We start from the raw sequence: 22,216 nt of genomic DNA, 5'->3' as shown, positions 1-22,216 counted from the left end.
TGGCATATCCATGGATTTAACTTTGTTTAGGCATTAAATATGACCCCCTCTGATATAATTTTTTTTTTCTTATTAACGTGTTAATATGGTGTCTTTTATAAGCTAAAATACACATTATGAGTATGAGTATTATGAATATTTCTGAAACTGCAATGTAGGAAGAACAATGCATTCTGGCAGCTAGTGTTTCCATACATAATAAGCCTAACAAATCAATCCTATCAACTTGCATGGTGTGGCAAACCTGTCAGAGCTAGAACTTGGAAACATTTTGTAGCATAAGCAAAACACTTGAGCTACTTGTTAACATATTCAGGCTCAGGTTTTTGCCCTATGTGCGTTCCGTTTCTTTCAGCTAGTTGTGTGAGTCTTTACTGGAATGTTGGTGGTACTCAAAATGAGCGTTTTATTTAGTTTTGCAACACAGGTGGAATGCATTGCTGTTCTAAGAAGTGGTATTGCCAACACAACTGAGTTGCAGTCATAAGTGATGCTTTCAAAAACCTTTTGTATTTAAGTAGTTGATATTGAACTGAATGCCATGTTTCAAGAAGCTGTATGAGATCATCCAATAGCTGATCCCATTGCAGTATGGTATCTAGTAGTGGTGGGAGCAAAACATATAATACAGCATAGGATCACAATATTTTCTGTGGCAGTATTGTGTTAATACAAGGACACCAAATGTTGATATTTTATTAATTAGAATAAAATACTAGAGCGGTCATGTCATGCGCCATCATCCTGAGATAATGTTAGCCAAGCAAAGTTACATTTAATCGACTCTGCCAAAAAAACATCCAACACTGGACATGCTTAGCTTGACAAATCTAAAATACGTGTTGCACGCTCACAACCACAAGACAATTGATTGGACGCAACCTTTCTGAAAACAGTTGCAGTCTAACTTGGATACTGACTACAGTCACTGTCAGAGAGACTGTGGAAGGTCTGCAAATAACAGATTTATAAATGCAAACAGACTGCCAACAATGTCTTTCTAAATGAGTCTTTGTCGATGAGCCCGTTCAAAAAGACTTTACTCAGCTGGTCTAATGCTGATTGTATTCTGGTTATAGTCTTATAGAACAGAAACGTTGATAAGTGCAGATGTAGTAGTTAAATGTGAATTCCTATCTATGTCGACAGCAACAGATGTGTGATTTTCGATGATTTATTGCAGTTAATTTGCTGTATGTTCAGAAACACATTGCATGCAATTGCCAACTTGACTCCATTCTATTGCAAAGATATTAACAGCAGACTGACTGTGGTTTATGACAGCATTTATGTCATTTTTTGTGGCAGTTTTAATGTGCTTGACGTGAGAAAAATTAATCTTACTGGAAAAAATGAAGACTGACAAAGTTTAACTTTGAGGACATAACTGGCAGTTGAAAAAGGTAATAAATCACAACATATTGTATTGCAATGCTCATCATATCATAAAATATTTAAAAAAAAATCATGAGTGAAGTATTGTGATAATATTGTGTAGCGGTGTTTTAGTGATTCCCACCCATGGTATCTAGTTTAATTGCTCAGTTTAAATTTAGATGTAATTTTCTTTTACTTTCTTAAGTGTTGTATCCAGTTCTATTAATGGGAGAGATAGTTGGAGGTGCACCTTAGAATGTATCTACTCTAAACACTTATCTAGGTTGATCAGATGAGCTGGACATCACTGGGAAAAATATACAGTTTACAGTAGGGAAATTGGAAATTATGCAAACCCTTGTTCAAATGTATCCCTCACTGTGTCGGTGCTCATACTGTATGTGTGTAGGAGCGCTCGTGAATGCTTATGTTAGTGTGTCTCAAGATAAAACATGATGTGCCCCCAAAAGGCTTTGGCTTTAACAACCGAAGAAGTGCTTGGTAAGCAACAGCCCTCATTAGCATACAGATCAGGAGGCACTATAAGTGTTTGTGAAGTGTAATTCACTATTGCTGTTCCAAAGCAATAAAGGGAGTGCATTTTCTCCACTAATGTCAGTGCTGGTCTTTCCCGGTCACATTTTTTTCTTACCAGGCTACAGTTTTGTTAAGAGTTGTTAACATTACAGCTCCCCTTAAGTACCAGACCCTCCCTTTGATAGATCTTAAAGGTGTAACATTTTAACATCTGCAAGTCATGGCCAAATTAATTTTGAAACATTGCTATAATTACCATAAACAAACAAGACAATCACCGGGAAGACTGACAGGTTCTGCCAGCCTCTGCGATATATTGTCTGCCATTGAGCTTGACTTTATTGGTAACATGATGGATTACATAATTGCGTTATGCCACAAAACAGAAGCACACTGTAGGCAGAGACACTTTCTTGCACTGGCAGATATAACTGGATTTAGTTTGTATGTATGTGCGCTTGGTTGGCAGGGATTTATATGACAAAATAAATAGAAGAAGCTTAAAATATCTGAAGTTGAGAAGAGATTCATTAGTTGAATTTGTATGCTGAAGAAGTATATCAGTGGCGATGCAGGTGCTGGAGTTACTGGTTCATACCTTGCCTTTAACCTAGAATAAATTCAGTGTGCAGGAGTGTTGGGATATGCAATGCATCACCTCTGTTTCCAATCTGCTACATTTGCATTTGCATGTTAAATCACTGTGGTAATACTCCAAAAGTCTTTAGCTCTCCGTCTCTACCTACAGGTTTACTGGCCCGAACCTTCCTTCGCCCATCATTAGCAGCAAGAACTGGCTTCGACTGCACTTTACTTCAGATGGCAACCATAAGTTAAGAGGTTTCAGTGCCCAATACCAAGGTAAGACCATGAGAACGGTTGATATTTTAAAGAGGGAGGCTCATTAGAGATTTTACTGAATAAATTATAGACCACTTTTTGTCTTCAGTTCAGGTTTGCTAAAAAGGCCTTTTGTCAGTAGCTACATGTCTGTGATATTTGATTTTAATATTTTAATATACTTCCTTGGTCATCCCAACAAAGAATCCTTTATATTTTTGGAGACCCAGAAAAATGACTGGTTAGAATCAGAATCAGAATCAGAATCAGAAACTTTATTGTCATTGTCATGAGAACAACGAAATTAAGAATGGTCCCCGATCATTGCATCATCCCTAGCAATATCAAAATATAAATAAAACAATAAAATTCAATAAATAAAATAGAATACTTAAAATACTAATAAGATATAACAGTAAAACATTCACATACATTCCCACACACATGCTTCAGACCGTGCATAGATTAACACAAGAGTGGCGTGATGGACATTTTTTTGTAGTATTCAGATGTGTTATTGCAGTTGGATAACAGCTGTGTTTGAGTCTATTAGTCCTTGCTCTGATTGCCCTGTACCGTCTGCCTGAGGGCAACAGTTCGAACAGGGAGTGGCCAGGATGTGAGGTGTCTTTTATGATGTTTTGGGCCTTTTTAAAACAGTGGGCGTTGTGTAGAACTTCCAGTGTGGGGAGAGGGCAGCCAGTGATCTTTTGGGCGGTGTTAATGATCCCTTGGAGTGCTTTCCTCTGAGCCCCTGTGCAGCTAGTGTACCAGATGCATATGCAGTAAGTTAGAACACTCTCAATGGTGGCTCTGTAGAAGGACACCAGCAGTCTCTGTGTGATGTTATTCCTCCTGAGAATTCTCAGGAAGTACAGTCTCTGTTGGGCCTTTTTCAGCAGCTCGGAGGTGTTCACACTCCAGGAAAGGTTCTCCTCTATATTGACTCCCAGGAAGCGGAAGCTTGCCACCCTTTCTACACAGTCCCCATTTATGAATAGTGGTTGGATCTCTGCCTTTTTCCTTCTGAAGTCTATTATGAGTTCTTTGGTTTTTGAAGTGTTGAGGAGGAGGTTATTGGCCTTACACCATGACGTCAGCTGCTCCACCTCGTCTCTGTACGTAGACTCGTCTCCCTTGGAAATGAGCCCCACCACTGTGGTGTCATCTGCAAATTTCACAAAGATGTTGCTGTGGTGGCGAGGAGTGCAGTCGTGTGTGTAGAGAGAGTAGAGCAGTGGACTGAGCACACAGCCCTGGGGTGAGCCAGTGCTGAGACTCAGGGCTGAGGATGTGTGATGGCCAACTCTGACTCTCTGTCTACGGCCCGAGAGGAAGCTATTGATCCACATGCAGGTGCTGTATGGAAGCCCCAGGTCTTGTAGCTTGGCCACCAGTTTGTGTGGAAGGATGGTGTTAAAAGCTGAGCAGTAATCCACGAAGAGCATCCGCACATAGCTACCATGCTCTTCCAGGTGAGTTAATGCAGCATGGAGTGCTGTGGCTACAGCGTCTTCCGTGGATCGGTTTGCTCTGTAGGCAAACTGGTGTGGATCCAGGCTGCGGGGCAGGGCTGCTGTGATGTGTCTGCGGACCAGCTTCTCAAAGCATTTCATTACCACTGGGGTGAGTGCCACCGGTCTGTAGTCATTCAGGCCGGTGATGTGGGGCTTCTTAGGCAAGGGGACTATGGTGGAGGACTTCAGGCAGAGTGGGACAGTCGCCTGTGCGAGGGATTTGTTGAAAATCCTGGTGAAGATCCCAGCCAGCTGTCCTGCACAATCCCTCAATATTCGACCTGGCACACCATCAGGACCCGCCGCCTTCCTCGGGTTAACAGCCTGCAGCATGCGCCTCACCTCGTGCTCTTCCAGGGTGAGGGTGGTGCTGCTATGGGTGGCGTGTTGCTGCTGTGGCTCCAATACCTCCGGTACCCTGGTCTCAAAGCGGGCAAAGAAGATATTCAGCTCCTCTGCCAGCTCCAGGTCACCGTCCGCAGCTCCGAGATTGATCTTATAGTTGGTTAGGTGCTGGATGCCTTGCCACACCTGCCGGCTGGTATTACTCTTCTGCTATATAAAACACTGCATAGACACTGTTACAGCAGTCAAACGGATCCGGGCTTATCCCAACCAAAAGCCCTGGATGACCCGGGAGGTCAGGCAGCTGCTGAAGGAGAGGAACATTGCGTTCAGGTCTGGCAACAGGGATTACTACACCACAGCCCGATCCAACCTGAAGAGAGGCATCAGAGAGGCAAAGGGTGCCATAATCAGAATATACAGTGGGGCAAAAAAGTATTTAGTCAACCACCGATTGTACAAGTTCCCCCACTTAAAATGATGACAGAGGTCAGTAATTTGCACCAGAGGTACACTTCAACTGTGAGAGACAGAATGTGAAAAAAAAATCCATGAATCCACATGGTAGGATTTGTAAAGAATTTATTTGTAAATTAGGGTGGAAAATAAGTATTTGGTCACCTCAAACAAGGAAAATCTCTGGCTCTCACAGACCTGTAACGTCTTCTGTAAGAAGCTTTTCTGTCCCCCACTCGTTACCTGTATGAATGGCACCTGTTTGAACTCATCATCTGTATAAAAGACACCTGTCCACAGCCTCAAACATTCAGACTCCAAACTCCGCCATGGCCAAGACCAAAGAGCTTTCGAAGGACACCAGGAAAAGTATTGTAGACCTGCACCAGACTGGGAAGAGTGAATCTACAATAGGCAAGCAGCTTGGTGTGAAAAAATCAACTGTGGGAGCAATCATCAGAAAATGGAAGACATACAAGACCACTGATAATCTCCCTCGATCTGGGGCTCCATGCAAGATCTCATCCCGTGGGGTCAAAATGATCATGAGAACGGTGAGCAAAGATCCCAGAACCACACGGGGGGACCTGGTGAATGACCTGCAGAGAGCTGGGACCAAAGTAACAAAGGTCACCATCAGTAACACACTACAACGGCAGGGAATCAAATCCCGCAGTGCCAGACGTGTTCCGCTGCTGAAGCCAGTGCATGTCCAGGCCCGTCTGAAGTTTGCCAGAGAGCACATGGATGATACAGCAGAGGATTGGGAGAATGTCATGTGGTCAGATGAAACCAAAGTAGAACTTTTTGGTATAAACTCAACTCGTCGTGTTTGGAGGAAGAAGAATACTGAGTTGCATCCCAAGAACACCATACCTACTGTGAAGCATGGGGGTGGAGACATCATGCTATGGGGCTGTTTTTCTGCCAAGGGGACAGGACGACTGATCCGTGTTAAGGACAGAATGAATGGGGCCATGTATCGTGAGATTTTGAGCCAAAACCTCCTTCCATCAGTGAGAACTTTGAAGATGAAACGAGGCTGGGTCTTCCAACATGACAATGATCCAAAACACACCGCCCGGGCAACAAAGGAGTGGCTCCGTAAGAAGCATTTGAAAGTCCTGGAGTGGCCTAGCCAGTCTCCAGACCTCAACCCCATAGAAAATCTGTGGCGGGAGTTGAAAGTCCGTGTTGCTCGGCGACAGCCCCAAAACATCACTGCTCTCGAGAAGATCTGCATGGAGGAATGGGCCAAAATACCAGCTACTGTGTGTGCAAACCTGGTAAAGACCTATAGTAAACGTTTGACCTCTGTTATTGCCAACAAAGGTTATGTTACAAAGTATTGAGTTGTATTTTTGTTATTGACCAAATACTTATTTTCCACCCTGATTTACGAATAAATTCTTTACAAATCCTACCATGTGAATTCATGGATTTTTTTTTCACATTCTGTCTCTCACAGTTGAAGTGTACCTCTGGTGCAAATTACTGACCTCTGTCATCATTTTAAGTGGGGGAACTTGCACAATCGGTGGCTGACTAAATACTTTTTTGCCCCACTGTAGTTGTGAACTTCTGCCATTTTGGACACTTCATGAGCTTCTTTCTTATTTTATTCTATTCTTGGAGCCCATTTGCCACAGAATAGTTGTGAATGCTTTCAGGAAAAAGGAAAAAAAAGATGATTACAGGAGCATTATTATGAGTGCCACATAATTGCACAGAAGCATACATGTGGACACGCGCACACACACACAAACACAAAATCCTTTTTGTACCAGGCATCCATTTCCTGTTCCATTACTCTTAGAGGTTTAGGGATCACCTTTGAGAAGGGATGAGCAGGGGAAAAGGATTAGCTCGTCCACCAAAAGAGGTGATCTCTAAGGGTCTCACCTCCAGCCATCTGCTGGAAATATCAGCGATGGAGGAAAATAAGATAGAAGAAGAGACAAATGAGGGAAGAATTTGGAAAAGGGAGCCAGTGGGATTACAGGTTCAGTGGTAGGTAAATATGTTTCGAAGATCGGAATGAAGCGTTAAACTAATACTTTAATTAGATTAAACACTCACGCCACTGTTCCCATCCCTCAATGCATTATTCTCATCACGACAACTCCCATGATTCCACAGCAGTGGCTTGTTGGAGTGATAAAGTCACTGAATATCTTAATTGCCTCCTTTTTACCTTATTTATTTTTCTGTGTCCTTTATTTATATGTAGGAAAATAATCAGCCACACCACATCAAACCCAGCATCTAATAGCTTAGTCTTCTTACTTGAAATATGCTTATACCTTTTTCTTTCTTCCTCTTTAATCAGTTTAACAAATCAAATAAAAGAGTTTTTTTATCCGACTTTTTTCCCCTTCTAGACACATAATAAACAGAGTTTTTAACACATGACTCAGATAAGCTTTGAAGTAAACTGCAGCTGAATCAGAGGAAGGGATGAAAACACATTTGGAAAACAAGTGAAGTTCCATTGTCAGGGACCGTCAAACTAATTAAACAGGACGACTGTGAAGGGGAGCTCAGATAATACTGATAGTGTTTTTGAAAATTGGCGAATAAATATGCATTTAAACAAGTCTCCTGTTTCTGATTACCTTTTTTTAATCTCCGTTGCAATTATAACCAAACTCAAACCATTTAAACTTCATCTTTTTATTGTATAGAAAAGAGTGTTTTCGGATGCCCTTGCATCCTGTTAACGAAACAGTGATGTTATGCTAAGAGCCCTTTTTTCCACAATCAAAAATATGGTGATTGTCAAAATCGCTTCCTGAATATAAACCACTGTAAGAGGTGTGACTCTTATAAATGAACATAAATCTGTGTTCTAGGTCTTTTCAGTTTTATTGTCATTTTTAGATTTAAAAGTTTATCATCCATCCATCCATTTTTTCTGATTATCATCTTGTGCTGTGGGAGCTTTAACGTTTCTCAGCTGACACAGTGCAAAATGTGGTGTACCTTGAACAGGCTGCCAGTCTATCACAGGGCTGACACAGCGAGACAACCAAACACGCTCTCTCACATCCACTTCCACACCATTTCCCACCAAGTCCAATTTAGACTCACCGATCAACCTAACAAGCATGTCTTAGGGGTGCGGGAGAACGGCGGAGCAGCTGGAGAAGCTCACATGGGCACGGGGAGAACATGAAACTCCAAAGGGAAAAGACAACCAGGAGCCTTAAAACCAGAACCTTCTTTCTCTAACATTACAGTGTTTCATTAGTTTCACAATTGATTTGCAAATGTTGATTTGAACATAATTGCAGTGCCTTTTTTGAACTACGTGGGCATCACTTTCTGCCATGTCCCTCCAATCTCTCTTCTATGTTTTCTCTACAGTGAAGAAGATGACTGAACTTAAGTCCCGGGGTGTGAAGATGTTGCCCAGCAAAGACAACCACCACAAGATATCAGTGTGTAAGTTACAGCCCTTAATTTTTTATCTTTTTTCTACAACCATAAGATATTTTTTTTGCATATTTGGTCACTGTGTTAAGTCCCCCGGACAAGTATTCAGTATATGCAAGTGTGGAATTAGGTCTATCTATCATAAAGGACATCTATAATTTGGCATCGGAAAGATTAAGATGAAGAAGGGTGAGCTTATAGCAATATTTCAAAGTCTTTATGATTGTAAAGTCAGGGCTGGCAGTGCTCCCTCGCCACCAGCACCACTGTTTTCTCACATCACTGCATTATTACGACATTATGAAAACATTCACACGCACATGGGCATGCTGAACATAACCTGCATTGTTATTGATGATCAGGTAGGCATTAACAGTAACTGACAGCTTAACTAAAGGCTGACACAGCACACAGAAAAAAAGTTTCCCTGTTAGTTTATGCAAAAGGTAGTCTACAGTAGTCAACAACTACCAGGCTGTTTGTTGTACTTGGCTATCTGACACAGGGAATACTTGATAAATATAACAATAAAACAATTAGTCAACATTAGTCTTTTGTTTTTCCCAGTACAAAGGTAAAAATATAGGCCTGCAATCTTTTAGCACATATTCCCTGATTGAAATGCTTAGGGAGTTTTGTGCCTACGCCCAGTCATTAAAATTAGGAACAAAGCACAGCCTTGCAAGCCTGTGCTTTGAATACAGGCATCAATGGATACCTAACTGCCTTCAACTTCATTACCCAGGTTCCACTCATCAAACATTTTTTAAAACTGTAATTAAATGTTACAGAAAAAGTGGAATAGATGTAAGTTTTTACTGCCCCCTCCGTGTCAGAGTTTGACCTGAAACTTATTAAAAATGTCACCTAATACTGCTCGAGGTCTTGTCCATAAAGCGCGATTTTATATCCGACTGTTTTTGGCCTGGAGTGCTATAGAGAGCTGTGCTGTTCATCTTTTTAGTTGTAGCGGAGATGAAGACGGGGTTGAATAAGTTACTCCGTCATATAATTCTGAAACCGAAAACCGTAAAGAAAATCGAATGATGCACTAAAGGAGACTATTTGGGGTTTGATGTTTGCAAATTCAGGGGTACATTGTAGAGCTTTTTATTGATGTCAGCTCAGGCCACAGTTAAAGAATGACACATGCACTGTAACCAAAACCAGATGGAAAAAGTAGGTATGCTAACTGGTGTTTAAATGTGTAATCGTTTGTTCATAGTAAATTCTCTTACAAACACAAAAATAGGATTGTCATTCATTTTACGTCATGTTCGAGATAAAAGGCTCGGAAGGCTGTTATATATTAACGCTGTTTGTGGAAAGAGAAATCTATTGGCTGCCTGCTGTGAAAGCTGACAAGTTATATGTATGACCAGTTGTTGCTGCAAAAGTGTCCTCAGGAGTTACTGGACTCCATCTGTCCAGGAAAGAAGAGTACAGAGCAACATTTTATCATCTCCAAATTGGGCTAGCCACACTCTCTTCTCTCTTCTGCACTAAGATGTTTTGTTCAAGTTGGAATTTGTTTGTTAAGTTTTCAGGTTCTGCCTCGCCGCCTCTTTTCTTAGGCCTATATGCTAAATGTCTTTTGAATTAATGTAAATAACCGCTAAACATTCCTCCCAGAAGATGAATGGATATGCTGTGGATATGCTGACACAGCTGTGCAGTCCACTATGTTCAAACGCCTTACGCCCATTTGTAACCTTTAGATGAAATTCTCTCGAGTATTTTTTATCATTCACTAACGGGCTAGTACTACGTATTAGTTTAGTAAGTAAGTTATTGCTGTTCATAATTACTTACTTGTATAAACTGTTAGGTGTTACCAAAGAAATTTGTAAGGATGAGAAAGTCACGAGCCACCCTAATAGTTCAATTCCATATTTTGCTTCCAAGGATCCAGACTTGTAATTTGGTCTTGAAAAAAAAAAAAACTTTCCAGGCTTTCTGAAGCTCTTTTAAGTTTTTTCTTTGAACATTGGCTGCTTTTTAACTCATTTTCTGTGTTATCTTTATGAAGTCATCTCACATTGGCCTATGAATCGTTCAAGCACCTAACTCATGGGATCAAGCACCGTTGTCTACAGACGATCAAAGTTGAATCACGATAAGCTGAAATATGCCAAAGATAACCCGATTTTGTCAGGTATTAAATTATATTTTTGCACCAGCAAGGAGATGCATATAGTGCCTTCAGCTGAAACCTTTGCACATCTAAGCAGATTAGCGCGGTTAGCTCATTAACATGTTAGCGCCGTGCTGCCCCACACACGGGGCGATCCGCGTTAACTTGCTAACGGAGATTTGCAGCATTGATGCGGTTATGGCAGTAAAGTCATTTTAACAAGTTTAACGCTGACAGCACTACTTTTAATATAATAACATGTAGGAATTTCTTGACAAGTGTCCATCAGCTCAGCTACAAGCTAACACAAGTGACTCAAGGTGTAATACCAGAAAGCATATAGACACTCGGAATATGCTGCTTGAATTCCATCAGTGGCAAACCTACTTTATTGTTTCATCAGCTAATCTGTCAGGCTTTTGAGAAGACGCCTGTCTCACATCATCAAAGTCATTTTAAGGTTTCTCTCTTGCACTACACTTTGGCCAGAAAAACAAGAGAGACTGCTGACTGTCAAAAGTGCCATAGCCAAAAAAGACACACAGTCTGTGCTAGAGATGTACTTCACATTGCAAATGGAGAGCAGTAACTGCATTGGCCGTGTTTTCTTTGCCATTTCTTCCTCTCATCGTGTGTTGGATTTCACTATGCGACAACCGATTTCGCTTTCTTCAAATATCTGTAACGTTAGCAACGTGACAGCTATGAGTCACCTGTGTAGAGTGACACAGAGATGGATGTTTAAGGATCTAATAACAACCTGTTGAACAAAAGAGGAGCCTTGAGGTGGTAATTTCAATACTGCCTCAAGGCCATTTACTGTTGTTTTAGCCACTTCTTTCTCCCACACTGCTTTTAACCCTTATGTTTCAATTTGTATTAATTTACCTTACTGTACTTCACTTTGCATTTCTACATTTTTTTGACTGCTGGGAGTATGTATTTAAAAAACAAGCATTATGGTAAATAAAGTTCAAAATATTTCATTTTTTTCTCACAGAACTGTAACATAAATAACTGCAGCATTCTTGGTATTTGTTATACTTTAACATAGCTTCAACCTCTTTTAGATTTTTCATTTAAATTTCAAGTGTTACTTATTTATTCTTTAATCTTTTGATTTTTTCTGGCTTACTGCTCAGATTTTGCATTGACTCTTTATAGTTTATAGCGTATTTGTTTAATGATTTATTTTTAATTGGATAAGATTAAAAGCATTATGTGCAATGTGCATAAGCCTGACATTTAAGCACATATTTACATACAGGCTTAATTTCCCTGACTTTTTAACATTGTTGTCCTCCTGTTTATTAAACAGTTATCACTTAAGATTAACAATAATCTATTAACATAGCCTTTTTCACCTTTGTTGGAAATTCTGTCCCGCGTTGCCACAGACCTGGAGTCTGGCCAATGAGCAGGTGTCACGCTCAGTGGACCCAGCAGAACTTTGACCCATCCTGCTCAGTCAGGGTTCTCCCAGCTCACTATGTTTACTTGACCCCTTGTTACACTTCACTTTCCAGTTTTGCACCCATTGAGACAATTTAAGAACCGTGGACAAGGATAACATTTATTTTCAAATGATAAGCATATTTGTTGCTGAGTAACTAATTTCACTGACACTTGCTACATTTTTGTACATTCCTGTGATTTTGTCAGAATCTTTTTAATGTTTTATCTCTGTCTTTGCCTGTCAGTGTCTCAGATGGGTGTAGCACAGGGCCACAACATGTGTCCGGATCCTGGGATTCCAGATCGAGGAAAAAGAAAAGGTTCTGACTTCAGGTAAAAAACAGAAACCAGCAGGTACATCAGTATATTCAGAGAAAATATAACTTTATCTGCAGATGAATAGGTTAACATTTCCTGAAGAAGAGCTGTCTGACTGAGACAATGCCATCATAGAAAATAGGTTTTGGTTAGCAAAGACTCTCATCTCTGTTATTTACTGTCCTTAAAGTCATGAGTTGACCCTAATAGGCTTTATCTCTGTCTTTATTCCCTACACTAGAAATGTATATGGCTTGTACAAAAAATGTAATCCAGTTCTCTGATTTCAGTGGTTCTTTAAATTATGAGTTTTTTCCTCTTTTCTCTCAATTTAGTTTGTCAGTAAAATTTACTGTTTTAATAATGAAACAATCTACATTAGTCAGAGAACGTTGCAATATTAGGACTGCAGTGCTAATCATGCCTTTTTCAAAATTCAGACTTATCCTTATTTCAGTCTCCTAGATCTTTATTAATGTTTTAGCTTCACGAAGTTTATTGAATTGAATTTAAATCATCTAAACCAAATCATCTATTGTTCTCCAGCATGCACCCACCATATTACCTGATGCCACACCATAGACAGCCCCAGAAACCAAACCAAATAGAGAAATGTGCACAGAGAAACAAATGTTACCAGTGGGATCATGGAGTTTTGTTCCTGTCTGAGCCATTTTCCCTATCAGTGGTCAGCGATAACACAGACAAATGGGTAACATCCATCTCTCGCTATGGGAAATCACAGGCGGAAAGGCAAAACAAATGTGTATTTTTTCCCACTAAACTTTTCTTCTTTATATTTATACCTCATCTGCAAATCCACTGCTGAATGGTGAATTGCACCAGGAGGGTTTGTGGTGCTGACGTGCTTTTTTGTGTGTTTTTTTCTGTGTGCAACCTAACTGCAGGCGAGGAGCCACAGTGCATTTCTCCTGTGACGAGGGTTATGAACTGCAGGGCTCGAAGAGCATCACTTGTCTCAGAGTGACAGACAGCTACGTAGGCTGGAGTGACGATCGGCCCATCTGCAGAGGTAAGGATTGATGTGTCTTGTTCATCTTTTCACCTGTGTAATGGAGGTAGACTCAGTGTGACCTCTATTTATATTTCATACTCAAGTGCTCAAGTCGCTTTTGTGGGCAAGTCTGCTGTCATTTTGTATAGGTGCTCAGTCTCTCCGTATCATGATTCAGTATTCACTATTATGTTGTGACTGGCCTGACTTTGACCTTTGGCCGGCGTTCTCTCGCTTCCTGTTGTTTAGCCATGCTGGCAAAGTGCTGTCCATCAATCATGTTTTCCTAACCTGTGGCCATTTTGTGACAGGCCGGGGAAGGGATCAGAGATCTTTTTATATATATATATATATATATATATATATATTTCCTGCTTGTGTTACCCTCATTTTTCATCTCACATGCAGCACTCAATAAGATGACTTGATGAGAATTAATTTGGCAATCAATGATGGGTATACGTTTATTGAAACATTGTTTATGTAACTTGAATCTACCATCATATATTCATATATATATATATATATATATATATATATATATATATATATATATATATGGCTACGGATACCGACTACGGAACGGAGCAGTTGTCAGCCACCTCCTGTACATGGATGACATCAAGCTGTATGCCAAGAGTGAACGAGACATCGATTCACTGATCCACACTACCAGGCTATACAGCAATGACATTGGAATGTCGTTCGGACTGGAGAAGTGTAGTCGGATGGTAACAAAGAGAGGGAAGGTAGTCAGAACTGAGGGGATTGAACTACCAGAAGGCAACATTGCAGACATAGAGGACAGTTACAAGTACCTGGGGATCCCGCAGGCGAATGGGAACCATGAAGAGGCCGCTAGAAAAGCTGCAACCACCAAGTACCTGCAGAGGGTCAGGCAAGTCCTGAGGAGTCAGCTGAATGGTAAGAACAAGATCCGGGCCATCAACACCTATGCCCTGCCCGTGATCAGGTACCCTGCTGGGGTAATAGGCTGGCCAAAGGAGGAGATAGAAGCCACTGACATAAAGACAAGAAAGCTCCTTACCATGCATGGAGGGTTTCACCCCAAGTCCAGCACCCTGAGGCTGTACGCTAAGCGGAAGGAAGGGGGCCGGGGACTGGTGAGTGTCAGCACCACAGTCCAGGATGAGACAACGAACATCCAAGAATACATTGGGAAGATGGCCCCAACTGACCGAGTGCTCAGTGAATACCTCAGGCAGCAGAAACCCAAGAAAGAGGAGGGAGACGAGGAACCATCATGGAAGGACAGGCCCCTGCACGGTATGTACCACCGGCAGATAGAGGGGGTGGCTGATATCCAGAAATCCTACCAGTGGCTGGACAAAGCTGGACTGAAAGACAGCACAGAGGCACTAATCATGGCAGCACAAGAACAAGCTCTGAGCACAAGATCCATAGAGGCTGGGGTCTATCACACCAGGCAAGACCCCAGGTGCAGGCTGTGTAAAGATGCCCCAGAGACAATCCAGCACATAACAGCAGGGTGCAAGATGCTAGCAGGCAAGGCATACATGGAACGCCATAACCAAGTGGCCGGCATAGTGTACAGGAACATCTGTGCCGAGTATAACCTGGAAGTCCCGAGGTCAAAATGGGAGATGCCCCCAAGGGTGGTGGAGAATGACCGAGCTAAGATCCTGTGGGACTTCCAGATACAGACGGACAAAATGGTGGTGGCTAACCAACCGGACATAGTGGTGGTAGATAAACAGAAGAAGACGGCCGTAGTGATCGATGTAGCGGTTCCGAATGACAGCAATATCAGGAAGAAGGAACACGAGAAGCTGGAGAAATACCAAGGGCTCAGAGAAGAGCTCGAGAGGATGTGGAGGGTGAAGGTAACGGTGGTCCCCGTGGTAATCGGAGCACTAGGTGCGGTGACTCCCAAGCTAGGCGAGTGGCTCCAGCAGATCCCGGGAACAACATCGGAGATCTCTGTCCAGAAGAGCGCAGTCCTGGGAACAGCTAAGATACTGCGCAGGACCCTCAAGCTCCCAGGCCTCTGGTAGAGGACCCGAGCTTGAAGGATAAACCACCCGCAGGGGCGTGCTGGGTGTTTTTTATATATTTAAATCTGTTACTGTTCCTGTAAATATAAAAGCAAACTGTGAAATTGGGAATATTTCATTAATTCAAGGTGTCTCCAGCCTTTAGTTGCTTTGAGTTTGTTTTTATTCTAAGATAAATTATAATCTTATAAATTATAATCTACGATAAAAATCTCAGCTTTGCTTTGGCGTAACTTTGTGCTGAACATTGGGGGGGGGGTAAATACCCATATGAATAAACATGCAACTATTTTGCTAGTAATACCTGAAATGAGTAAAGAAAAAACAGCCTATTTATGGAAGATAATTCTTATTTTTATTGGGAGGTTATATTGGTTGGGTCTGATTATTGGGGGGGGGGGTCATAACTCCCCTAATCCGCCTGGAAATTACGCCCCTGACTTTGAGTAGGTTTATGCCGGTATGGAAAGTATCTTACGGGCAATACACAGACAGGGTCAGAACTGTTTTTGAATCAATATTGAACTGTACCATTCTTTCACAGATATTTCCGCATTTTATGTTTTAATGATAGCTGTGCATCTAAAGCGTACAAAATCTCTCTCACGTGGTCAATTGAGTGATGATCCGGTGGCTGTGAAAGGCATAGGAGATGATTCACATCTTTTTCATGAACATTCAGTGCGTCTTCATTCCCAGAAAATAAGATAAAAATGTTTCATCATAAGATAGAGAATATTGATTTGCAGTGGCTGAACAGAACAATGCCAGCAAAATGCCTCACACAGCACAACAGAGCTACCAAAGTTTTTCCTTTAATTTGTCACTAGACCTTTTACGCCACAAAGTCTAAGGATTCTCGAAACAACCTAAGACGTGGCGTCTAAATGGGAAAGCTGCATGTCATTTCATAGTTGCTTCAAAAACATTAAATTAAAAAGTTGTATTAAAAGTGGGTATATATTTCTTTCTCATCAGTCAGAAGAAAAATTGGCTTTCTTTATCTGCGTGTGTGTGTGTGTAAAGAGACATTGACGTTACATCGACAGTCAGTCAGTGTAACTGCCCTTTCGATCGTCCTCATTTAACCTTTGGGACCGTGCCATTGTTCTGGCTCCCCATGTTTAAATAAAGATTAAACATCATCTAGGAATAATTGAAGATCTGTATCCTAAATTAGCATTAGTCATCATTAAATTGAACAGCACTATCATTAGCACAGGAAAAAACTTCATCTCTGGGTGCAGATTCATTCACTTTATAAAAAATTCATGGTTCCCTTTTCATTCGTACCTCCTTTCCTGCGCACACCAAGCTGCGGTTCTTTTTCCGTTGCAGATTTGATTGCCGCTTAGCCCACTGCACTTTCATGTCTCTCGCAAAGTACACAGAGTAGGATGTATCAGACATAACGATCCCCGTGATTAAAAAAAAAAGAAATTGGAGAGAATGTGATGGCTTCAGTAGACTTCCTGCTGTATTATTTTCGTTAAGGTCACCCTCACTGTCAGCACAACTCATATTAATTACTCTACTCACCCCTTAACTTTGCCAAAGTTCTTTTAAAATTTTAATAGGGGTGATTTGGTGAGAGGGGTGGAGCATGGAGCCACGGAGTGGGGCTTGAGCACCCAAAGGACCTCGCTTAGACACAATTCATTAAAATCTGGGTAGTTGGCTAAAGCTCTTTCAAGTACTTTCAGGTTCCCCTTCACATATGTACACACGTACACACTGTTTTCTTAAAGTACTTCAGTTTGAAGGGTGTTTAATAGTTGTGTTAAGCAGTCACCCTCGGGTAGGAAAGTCACCTTGTACTCTGATGCTTGGTATGCTAACTGCTCATCTACTCTTTTCAGTCAGAATATCTAATTGTGCTATTTGATTCATAATTAGTTGTTTGCATTTATTTGACAGTGTTCCCTGTAGATATGCAGCACTCGTCGCATTTCGTTATTTTATTTAAGTATGAAATCATCAAGTTTGTTTTCCTTAATGTGTTATTTACAGAAGATGACAGTATTTATAAAAAGAGTCTTACTCCAGTATATCTTTAGACCTTTGGTAAAACTCTGATTAACGTGTTTTATTGAGTCTTTCATTAGTCTGCTTTTTTCATACTGCCACACTAAATCAAGTCGAGTATTCAGAGGGAGCCCTGGAGTTTGTTGCAACGGTGGTTTTTAATTTCATGTTAATTTTTTTATCACGTTATCGTTACCAATCACTTGCCAAACATCTTCATCTTTTCAAAGTGCTGCTCGCCTCCTGTGCTCGTGCAAGAGGCAGAGCATGCAGCACTTTGGCGGAGGAGCAACAGCGTCAATAGTGCTTCATCTGTGACTACACAGGATGTGTTGAGGCGCAATATCCAAAGTAGGTCACCTGTATTTTAGCGGTGCTCTAAGCCTAACATCCATCCAGTATAGTTATGCATGTAAAATGGAAGGAAATATGCTCGAGCTGTACAAATGCACTTGTCCTATACAATCACAACCACAGCTGTTAGCAGCAGCTGGACTGAATTAAAAAGGAGAATATCTGTAGGAGAATAGAAAAATGGGGCTCAGACACCTTATTTGTACAACATTTTAAAAAAAACAGTTAACTATTAAATACACACAATGCAAAATGAAAGTTTTATTTCATTTTTGTCTATATGTAACTGTAAATGAACCAATCTTAAATTGTATATTTAGCCTCTGTAGCAAAAAGACTGAATCTGTTCTCGTTTTTTAGTTAAAATAAATCTAAAATACAACTAAAAACAAGAAAAGTAGTGCACAAAAGACAAGTCAGACAGATAAAAAAGTATCTGAAAGTCATGTCCTTATGAAAGGGGGGGAATTGAGCAAAGACCTGACAAGAACTGAGAGATACATCTGGCCCTTCACTTCACCCATCAGCTGTTTGGTGAAGTCTCATCAGAGATGATCTCAGTGGGAGGGTGGCTGTCAAGAAGACACTTGAGAAAAAGGTGAAGGTCTGCCAAATTACACAAGAACTTGACTGAAAATTGGGGGCTTTATTTTAGCCAGTGGTGTTTGGTAATATTACAGTCATCATTTGGCAAGCATATGAATGGAAGAATGGAACAAAAGGCAAACAACATTCAGTTTATCTTCTCTGATTTATGAACAGAAAGTACGTATTTAAACTGTCATTGAACATGTGTCCCTCTCTGTCTTGATTTTTAGCACCAATGTGCGGAGGCCAGTTGAGAGGACCCAGTGGTGTCATCACATCTCCGAACTACCCAGTTCAGTATGACAACAACGCCAACTGCACTTGGGTCATCACGGCGACAGACACATCTAAGGTAAATGTCATTAAACACGGAACTGAAGCAACAATGCAGGGTGTTAATTTTGCTTTGCCGCTGTAAGCACAGATTTCCAGCGGTGCCGTAAGTGGTATCTTTAGCTGCCAGCTGCCTGATGAGTTTGCAGCTTTTTAGGGAGGAGCTCCAGAGGAAGCGCTTCTCTGACACAGATGACTCATTTTATGCTTTTGATAATTGCTACAGGACACTTTAGGGGCTGTTCAACACACCATGTGACAGCAGCTTTCTTATTGAAAAATGTGAGCGATAAGGAAAATGAAAGGTGGGGAAAGAGCACTGGAAGCGAGCCAGCAAAAGACAAAGCAAGTTGTTAGAAACACCTGTGGTGAGGGAGAGAAGGAGTGAGTAAAATGGACAGGAGAGTAATGGAGAGGTTTTGAGAGCATGCTTGGAGGATATCATGAAAGTGTCACAGCCATTCTGTTCAGACCATTGACTTTGGAGTAGTGTTCAAGGCCAACCAGCTGCTATCCTGCCAAATATCCTTCTCTGAACTCAAACAAAATGGTTTTACAAATCCGTTCTCTTATTCCACTGCGCGGGATAGAAGAGAGGCTATGTAAGGTGAGAGGCAAGGGAGGACGGGGAGTCAGATCTAATATGCCCCCACAAAAGTCCACCCTTTGCTTGCATGTATACAAACACAAACAAACATTGACACCCTTGGGTATACCCAGGAGGCAGCCTGCTGGAACAGACACCAGTACTTTAGGCTGCCTCTTGCTCTGTGACTGGTTCAGATGAAGATGGAGAGAGACTGCTCTTTCTGTTTAGAGACGTAATGGGCTTCTATTCCTGCCCAGCCAGAAATGTTAGGTCAGCCAGCAGACTGAGGCAGAACAGCCTCAGTCTGAAGGGGGGTGGGCGAGCCGTGACAAAGCTCTGCTAGACCTACCAGCCTCATGACATGATAAGTAATTTGGGTTTTTGTCAAGTGGTGCTGCTTCATAGTTTCCCAAAGATACTAAATGCAGCTGTTTGAAGCTGGCAGTCTTCATGTGTTTATCCATTTATGCCAGAAAAAGCCAAAAAGTGGCCCCAACTTCCCAGACTTACACCAAGTTACACAGAGCTATCATCTGGACCCGACAAAGCTCTGAGACAACGTAAAACAAATCAATGTGCTTTGAAAAATCGACTGAATACAGGTCATGTTTTTTTTTCTTTTAAAGCAAATGATCTCCACAGAAATGAGATTTTTCTCTTATTAATATGCTACTTATAATGGTAATGAACTCGTTTAAATATATATTATTTTTAAAAGCACTCTCATGTTGTCATTACTGCCTAAATCCTATGCATGTAACTGTGTGTGTCTGGTTTGCAGTGGAAAAATGACCCGCAAGGATGCTGCAGTATTTACCAGGAGCAGGGTGTATGTAATAGTTTAATAAATAATCAGTGTCCGGGCAGACATCCAGAGCTGGGGTTTCTTTACTTAAGTCACAGCAGCAGACTTACAAGGGATTTACAGCTGACTTGACAGAAGCAGAAATACAGGCAACGGAGCTGCTGCAAGGTTTTCTTCCAGTCCACAGATGAACTAACTGTGCCCTCTATATATAATGCTTAGTTCAACCTTGTTGGATACAGTGGCAGGTATATGTGCCTACGGATTATTCAAGTATTTACAATAGCTAATATGTTATGTAATACTGTTAAATATTCTAGACCAGCAGCTGCAGAACAGAAAACTAAATGTTGTCCCCAGTCTTGCTTACAATAGGATTTAATTTATGATAGGATTTTTTTTAACTAAATGTTTTTATTGGAACATTTGGCACAAAATGGCAGGCTAGTTTAGAACCGGGACTCTTTTACTGCAGAGCCATGCTGTTGCTTTGAAGAATGCAGTTTGGCATTGTCTTGATGAAACAAGCAAGGCTTTCATTGCAAGAGATCATCTGTGGGCAGCATATGTTGCGCCAAATCGTGTATATATCATTCAGAATAAATGGTATATGAACAGATGTTTAAATTATGTGAGGGTATGCCGTGTGCAGTAATGCACCCCGCATACCCTCGCATCACAAATCCTGGGGCTGTGTAGGATGAGCCAGACACCTCCCCCATCCCATCCCCCCGTATAGAGGACACAACGGTCATGATTTTCTAAATGTTTTATCTTTGCCTGCTGGAGTTTTACTTTGCTTTCATGGATGCAGAAACAAACTGTGTTCACTGACAATGGTGTTCAGAAGTGTATCTGAGCCCATGCAGTGATTTTCAAAGAGTCGCGCCTCCTTTCAGAGCAGTGCTGCCTGCGGGGCCTGAAGATCACGGCAATACAATATTGGTTTTTTAGCTTTCTTTCAAGCGTATAGAGATTTCTCTGAATTCTCCAAATCTTCGCATGATATGAAGTAGTGCAAATGATAAAATCCTCAAAACAATTGCATCAGAAACTCTTCTTAGTGGTAAATCCAGCCATTTTCTATAGGCTGTCATGGAACTGATTGAATATTTTTTCCATTTTGTTGTCTTTTCCCAACTACTTTTGAAGTTGTAGGAGTGTTTATTTCATTTAATATTTACATTTTACACAGTTTTGGAGACATGGTTTTACGTTGCTGAAGTTGCTTCAGCTGTTCACTATGGATGAGTTTTCTTTTTTTTACAACTCTTTCACAATATGGCTGCTGTGCTCTCTCTCTCTCCCTCTTTTTTATCTTCACCCCCTCTGTACCTCACCTGTTGGCTGGCAGATGGGAGATGAGTTTGTGGTATGAAACTCTATTTATCGAGCGATCTGACCTATTTTGCCTACACACCATCAATCTTTCCTCTCCACCTTGGCAATTTTCATTAAGAACTAGGTTTAACATAGGACAGAATGCAATTTGCATTTATATAAGCTTTTTCATTAGGCCCTGCTCTCTCTCAGCCCTCTGAAAACATTAAGAATTTGGCGGAAATCAGTGGCAGCCAATTTAAACTAGGAGGCAAAGACTTTTCCTTGTTTGGCTTTTTTATTTTTATTTAGCCTCCTCTGTCACTCTATTTTTTGCCCTTGTTATTAATATTCTGCACGTTTATAATTAAACCGTTTTTGTTTGTATGTTTAGAGCTGACCCCTTTCGCTTGCCTCGGCTAGGACGCAATTATTGTTTCCTTGTTTTTATCTTGATTTATCCTTCAGCTGCAGCGCAGACCTAAAATTGCACTCAAAGAAATCATGATTTATGTTTTATAGAAAAGATTTATACACTAGATTGCAACAAAGTCTTTTTGTTGCCTTAATGGATCCTATTGGATTACATATATCCATATATATATGTATGCATAGAGAGGCACGTGTAATAGCCCACGAAGGCATCTGAAAGCTGCTATCATGATCGGCAAGAGTGAAGGTCGTGCAGACCATCTGGCAGGCAATCAGATATTTGATTAGTGAGAAACAGTTCATAA

General features: G+C 41.1%; 1 protein-coding gene across 1 annotated transcript in view; it reads left to right on the top strand.

The window, feature by feature from the left end:
- Positions 1-22,216, top strand: part of csmd2 (CUB and Sushi multiple domains 2) — a 290,206-nt gene that overhangs the window by 137,939 nt on the left and 130,051 nt on the right. Inside the window, exons 6-10 of the mRNA XM_085395216.1 lie at positions 2,663-2,775; positions 8,439-8,516; positions 12,342-12,429; positions 13,323-13,447; positions 18,663-18,784. Of these exons, the coding sequence (XP_085251342.1) occupies positions 2,663-2,775; positions 8,439-8,516; positions 12,342-12,429; positions 13,323-13,447; positions 18,663-18,784 (526 nt within the window). The remainder of the gene's footprint in view (positions 1-2,662; positions 2,776-8,438; positions 8,517-12,341; positions 12,430-13,322; positions 13,448-18,662; positions 18,785-22,216) is intronic.

This window comes from Rhamphochromis longiceps, linkage group LG22 (genome assembly GCF_057381845.1).
Source record: "Rhamphochromis longiceps isolate RC_006_pf linkage group LG22, R_longiceps_female_GT1.1, whole genome shotgun sequence".
NCBI lineage: Eukaryota > Metazoa > Chordata > Actinopteri > Cichliformes > Cichlidae > Rhamphochromis > Rhamphochromis longiceps.
Note: the sequence above shows the minus strand (reverse complement) of the source record. Positions and strands in the feature narration are given on the sequence as shown.